This window comes from Suricata suricatta, chromosome 17 (genome assembly GCF_006229205.1).
Source record: "Suricata suricatta isolate VVHF042 chromosome 17, meerkat_22Aug2017_6uvM2_HiC, whole genome shotgun sequence".
Lineage (NCBI taxonomy): Eukaryota > Metazoa > Chordata > Mammalia > Carnivora > Herpestidae > Suricata > Suricata suricatta.
In genome coordinates this window covers 2557150-2563098 of record NC_043716.1, presented here as the reverse complement: position 1 = coordinate 2563098, position 5949 = coordinate 2557150, and the positions used below count along the sequence as shown (strand labels likewise).

Sequence of the window (5949 nt, the reverse complement as noted above, 5' to 3'; positions counted from 1 at the left end):
CCCCCCCCCCCGCCCCTTCCCCAGTCTTGCTTTTCATGGCCCAAGCCCCGGGGCAGACAGGTAAGTAAAGAAGAGAGCAGAACGGAGACTGAGGTTGGAGCTTGAAACCAGGTGGAAAACACTGAAATAGGGTAGGGGGAGAAGGGATAGGAACTTTAGGAAAAAGCCGGATAGAGGGGGTGGAAAAAATTGAAATAAAATCGACTCTGGTGGGATTCGAACCCACAACCTTTGAATCGCTCTCTCGTCACTAGAAGTCCAATGCGCTATCCATTGCGCCACAGAGCCACCTGGCGGGCGGCGGCGTCTAACGGCTTACGGGTACTAGCATGGGAAGGGGGCGGGGAGGGAGAGGGGTGTGAGGGCAACGGGCGGGGCATGCCAGGAGCGCGTGTCTGCGACCTCGCGGGCCTGCCTGGGAGGGGTGGCGGGCCCAGAGCACTTGAGCCAGGTGGGAGTGCGGACGCGCACGGGTGGAAGCAACAGGGACAGAGCGACCGAATGCGAGCGAGCACAGAGCTGCGGCTCCCCGCTTGGGGGATGTTCCCAGCCCAGGCGCACCCCACTCCCAGATGCAGCCCCACCCAGGAAAATAAACTTGTGTCGTTGTCAACATCGGTGTGTGTCTGTTTACTCTGGTTGGTCCGTTTCGTCGTCTCTCGGTCCTCGATCTCCAAAGACTGGCGGCTAATTTAACAGAACCATCGCGAGTCCGGCTCGCCTCTCCAGTCTCTTAGGAGGACTATGGGGAGGATTGTTTTCCATGTAGGTAGCGTGGCCGAGCGGTCTAAGGCGCTGGATTTAGGCTCCAGTCTCTTCGGAGGCGTGGGTTCGAATCCCACCGCTGCCAAGATGGCGTTTTTCTGGGGGCCGGTGTACCCCTAACTAAAACAACTACTACCTGCCCTGTGGGATCCTTGTTTTTTCGACGACCCCTTGCAGCCAAAGTCACCACCGCCTTCCACTCTCTGGTATTCGGGACAGCCTCGGTGTTAGCCAAGACTCGATGGGACCTGCGGAAAGAGCCTGCGGTTCTTCACAGCTGATCTGCGCCTTGACGTGTCCTAAAATACCATTCTTTCTCAAAACTAGCGCAGCTTGCTATACATTTAAGCGACGGCTTTTCCTTCTGATGGTGTGCTGGAGGCTCCAATTACCCGGTCTGTTTTTAAAAACTCAAAGGACAGCATCCTCGCTGGCTTTTCAGACCCTCTCAGGTGACGAATGACGCCCCTACCCCAAGCTCATAAATAGAACAGCGCTTAAGTGGTTCAAAACATAAGGTTCCACCGAGATTTGAACTCGGATCGCTGGATTCAGAGTCCAGAGTGCTAACCATTACACCATGGAACCTACTCGTGCAGGCGTGCTTTTGAGAGAGTACATAATACTGATATTCTCGTTCTGCGTGTCTCCCATTCACGGAATATAAAGGGAAATAGAAGTACCTGCCAGAGGCGGTGGACCCCCGCCTTGGAGCATCTAAACTATGAATCGAGATGTGATGTGAAGGGTAAAATACACACCATACTTAGAAGACGTAGTACGTACTGAAAAGAACATTATTAAAATTTCATTAATAATTTTAAAATGTCGACTATGTGTTAAAATGGTAAGATTTCATTGAGTTAAATAAAGTGTGTTGTTAAAACTAATTTCACCTGATTCTTTTTACTTTCTAACGTGGCTTACTGGAAAACTGAAATTCACGTAAAACATGTCTGCTTTCCCTCCTGTCAATCGTTCGTTCTACTTTCTGGAGTAGAAAGTAAAATCCCGAAGGGGTTATTATCATTACCTTTTTAAAGTCATGTCACATTTATTTTCGATATCATTTTCTTCCTTTGTCTTGTTTTAAAGGAAAATAGATGTTAGTCGCATTTCAAAAGCGGTTTAAGTTTTGTAGGGTGGGGGAAAAACAGAGACGCCCGAACAGGGACTTGAACCCTGGACCCTCAGATTAAAAGTCTGATGCTCTACCGACTGAGCTATCCGGGCTCTTCTTGCCATTCTGCTCTGTTGTATATAAGAGCTTCTTGTCTACGGAAGTCCAGGCTCGCAGAGGGAGTGGGTGATTGTATACAAGTGTGCAACGGCTCTGGCGCCTACCCGGAGAAAGTAGAAACGGCCCCGCGGCTGCCTGCGTTTTCGGGTCCTTCCTCTGGCGCAGCCCGGGCCCGGCTCTGGCCGCTGGGGCGGGTGCGCTGCGAAGGCGGGGCCGCTGCAGTCCCGGGTCTGGCCGCGAAGGGCCGCTGTCGGCTGTGGGCCACCTCGGCGGATCGCTCTCCCAGCAAGCGGGGTGACCCAGATGCCCGACACTGTCCCGCCGCCCCGACTGCCCCGGGCGGGCCCAGAGCGGAACGGATGTCATACTGGGCCACCCGACGCCGAGAGCCCGGAGTCCACTTTGGCCCCCTGACCCACCCCATTCCAAGGGAGGGACCGAGACCGGACGTGCGGGGGACCGGGGACACAGATGGCTGGGTGTAGGGACCGCGGTGCGTGGGGGGAGCGACGGGAAAGTGGTGCTCAGCTGACACTCGTGCTGTGTGCACCGGGGCGATTCACCTGCGTGAGGCGGCAGTCATGTGTGATTGACGCCGAGTATGGCTCACTTGTGCACAGTGATTCACGTCGATGATTCACAAGTAGGCAATGCGGGTGCCCCGGGCCCAGTCCCGGCTGAGAAAGGAGGAAAGGGTCTCGGGGCAAGTTGGGGAGTGGGCGGGCCAGGGCGCCGGAGTATCAGTCGACGGGGCAGTGTTCCAATGACACGGGTGTCACCAGCTCCTCGTCTCCCTTTCGGCGTCTGGTCCCTCCCTTCCCTGGCTCTTGATACCCATCTGGGTGAGCCCTGTCCTGCCAGCCAGAGAGACCGGCTGTGCCAGAGGCCAGCAAACAACTATTAGGGGGAGGAGAGAGCCCGCGGTGAGCAAGCGCGAAGACCGGGAGCTCCGGGGGAGGAGAGCGAGCGCGGGAGAGAGACTTCGGCTCTTCCTTCGAGGCCCACCTGCTCCGGCCCCAGCCCCCTCGCCCCCGCGGCTCCGCAGCCCAGCAGCCCCGCCCCGCCCCGCCCGCCGCTCCCCTCCTCCGAGGCGCCGCTGCCGCTGCCCCTGGGGCCAGCGTTGCCGGGGACATCCCTCCTGCTCCCCCACCATGGCCGTGTACCGTGTGTGTGTGACCACCGGTTCCTACCTGATGGCGGGCACCCTGGACAACATCTCTGTCACATTGGTGGGCACTTGCGGGGAGAGCCCCAAACAGCGGCTCGATCGCTTGGGCAGGGACTTCGCCGCGGGATCCGTGAGTACAGAGGAGAGGGGAGGGAAGGGCGACCTCTGAGGGTCGCGGCCAGCAGGGGCTCCGGAAGGAGGGGAGGGGGTCATTCCCTTTGGTCATTCCTCCAACCCTGAGGAGGGGAGGGGTCATTCCCTTTGGTCATTCCTCCAACCCTGAGGGCAGACTCCGACTCTGCCCTCTTCACCACGCCATCTTTCCTGGGGGGTGATAAACCCTACTCTGGCTGGGCTGTGGAGGAGGGGTCCTTGGCTGGGGGTGGGGGCGTCAGGAGAATTTCACCTGCTCCCTAGCCCCTCCTATAATTGAAGGTGGGCTTTGGGCAAGTAGCTTGCCCTCTCTGAGTCTGGTTTCCTCTTCTCTGGAGGGGATCTGCCTGCCTCCACCAGGCCCCAGGATCCTTTGCTGGGGGCCTACACGAGGGTGTGGGAGCCAAGGAGTCTGGTGAAATCCAGAACCTTTTCTGCTCGCTCCCCCGTGCCTCTGGTAGCTGTGACTTCCTCTGCGTGGATGAAGGGGGTGCCTTTTCCCAATTCATGCAAAGGCCCTGCCTGGCTTACTTATATGCCAGGACAGGTGGAGGCGTAGATGCACCTTGGAAGGTAGAAGGATGTCCCCCACGGTTCTTGGCCTCTCACAGGCTTCTTTTCGGTCCCCTCAGGTGCAGAAGTACAAGGTGCGCTGCCCAGCCGAGCTGGGGGAGCTCCTGCTGCTGCGTCTACACAAGGAGCGCTATGCTTTCTTCCCCAAGGACTCTTGGTATTGCAGCTTTATCTGTGTCACTGCCCCCAATGGCACTTGCACCCAGTTCCCCTGCTATCAGTGGATTGAGGGCTACTGCACCCTAGAGCTGCGACCAGGAACAGGTGGGCTGGAGGCAGGGGCTGGCCCGTGTCTGTTGGAATTAGGGGTAGGCATGGGGCCCCTGGGTAGCTCAGGCCCCCAGTTTGTGGGTTCAAGTCCCAGGTCAGGCTGTGTGCTGACAGCTCCAAACCTGTGTCTCCCTCTCTCTCTGCCCCTCCCCTGATCCTGGCTTTTCTGGTGGGGAGGAAGTCCCCGTGGGTGCTGTTAGGATTCCTTCTTGCCTTTGGGGGCCTTCCAAGGATGCCGAGCTCGAGCTCCTTGAGGTTCTGGAGCCCCGGATGTCCTGATGGAGCCCCGGATGTCCTGAGAGGCAAGACCGGGGCTGGTCAGGTGTTAATGGAGCGTTAGGGAGGAGAGGTGATGTTCTAGGTCAAGGTAAAGCGAGCGATCTTTACTTACCCTCAGCCCCTAGTGAGCTCTCTGTAGACCTCTAAGTGCTCACATATCATAGCACATCCATCTGCCCATCGCTCCCCCCGGTATATCCATTTACCAGTCATTCGTCAAATGTGTGCTATGTGCCCAGTGTGGGCGCCCCACGCTAGATGCTGGGGCTACAAAACACGACTACAAGGTCATTTCTGGCCGCAAAGAGTCTTGGGAAGAGATAAACATACAGACAATTGGGAGGATTGTTACAATTTTGGGGTGAGGTTGTCCTGAGTCCCTTCTGCTGATGAATGCACAAGGAACAGGGAATCCATGTTCCCAAAAGGGACTGGGTTCAAGGGTTAGGGGGTTCAGGCAAGCTTGGCCGGAGGAGGTGCTGTTGGAAAAGGGGCTCATATGATGAGTGATTTTCACTCCCCACAGCCAAAACTATTTGTCAGGACTCTCTGCCCCTCCTTCTGGATCACAGGCGACGGGAACTCCAGGGCCGACAGGAATGCTACCGGTGAGCATGCCTAATTCGACCTCTTTCCCCATTTCTACTGTCACCTCTCAGCCTTAATCAGACTATTACTAACTCTGACCTCAGATCTGATCAGGACCCCCCTTTGAACCTAACCGCAGCCTGAGGTTGACTCACAACAGTACCAATGATTTTCAGTGAATCCACACTCAACCCACAGATGGCCTGGATGTCATCCAGATGTCAGACAGGACCTGGTATTGACCAGCCTCAGCCTCCCGCCCCCCGAGTCCCCCCAAACCAGCCACGATCTGAATCTCAACAAAAACCCAAACCAGTCGGGACATTCATGTCGTCCCCAGTTGCCTCTCTGATCTGAAGCCCAGTGCCTCCAGGGAGAAAATTCCAATTCTTTGTCACCTACCCAGCAAGGGGGTGGTTTCTGGGAGTTTTAATTTCAAGCCACACCTTTAGAAGCTAAAGTTCATGTTTATCCTAAGTTCGACCTCTGACCTTTTTTGCTTGAAGCTGGAAGGTCTATGCCCCTGGCTTTCCTGGCATCGTAGATGTCAGCAACTTTGAGGAGATGGAGACAGACGAGAAATTTGCCCTGACCAAGACGGCACCACGTGCAGACCAAGAGGACAGGTGACGAGGGGGAGGCCGGGCTTGGGAGGAAGGTGGAGGGTGTGACCCGAAGGTTGGGACAGTGGGGCCCCGGCAGCCAGGAAAGAAGACAACTAGGGTCTACTCCAGGAGTCAGGGCAGAAGGAGCAGAGGTGACCCCAAGAATACAGCAGGGATGTGGCTTTAGGCCCGAGTGGAGGGGGCTGGGCAGGAGTCCAGAGCGAGGCAAGGGCAGCGGGAGGGAATTAAGGGGAGCGGGCTGTAGGTCCGTCTGACTGGTGTCTGTCCTTCTGCCCCCCCACCCCCCT

The 5949-nt window shown here is 56.8% G+C and overlaps 2 protein-coding genes and 4 non-coding genes across 6 annotated transcripts in view; 3 read left to right on the top strand and 3 right to left on the bottom strand.

The window, feature by feature from the left end:
• HES7 (hes family bHLH transcription factor 7) overlaps positions 1-2419 on the top strand; it is a 5280-nt gene extending 2861 nt beyond the window's left edge. Inside the window, exons 5-7 of the mRNA XM_029928804.1 lie at positions 25-60; positions 943-1031; positions 2171-2419. Of these exons, the coding sequence (XP_029784664.1) occupies positions 25-60; positions 943-1031; positions 2171-2419 (374 nt within the window). The remainder of the gene's footprint in view (positions 1-24; positions 61-942; positions 1032-2170) is intronic.
• On the bottom strand, positions 202-288 carry TRNAR-UCU. The gene is given in 2 exon segments: positions 202-237; positions 252-288. It is a non-coding gene; the product is annotated as a tRNA-Arg (tRNA).
• TRNAL-UAG lies at positions 769-850 on the top strand. Its single transcript has one exon. It is a non-coding gene; the product is annotated as a tRNA-Leu (tRNA).
• TRNAQ-CUG lies at positions 1282-1353 on the bottom strand. Its single transcript has one exon. It is a non-coding gene; the product is annotated as a tRNA-Gln (tRNA).
• TRNAK-UUU lies at positions 1926-1998 on the bottom strand. Its single transcript has one exon. It is a non-coding gene; the product is annotated as a tRNA-Lys (tRNA).
• Positions 2420-3156: 737 nt separating the features above from the next.
• Positions 3157-5949, top strand: part of ALOXE3 (arachidonate lipoxygenase 3) — a 19315-nt gene continuing 16522 nt past the window's right edge. Inside the window, exons 1-4 of the mRNA XM_029928802.1 lie at positions 3157-3303; positions 3959-4163; positions 4975-5056; positions 5543-5662. Of these exons, the coding sequence (XP_029784662.1) occupies positions 3157-3303; positions 3959-4163; positions 4975-5056; positions 5543-5662 (554 nt within the window). The remainder of the gene's footprint in view (positions 3304-3958; positions 4164-4974; positions 5057-5542; positions 5663-5949) is intronic.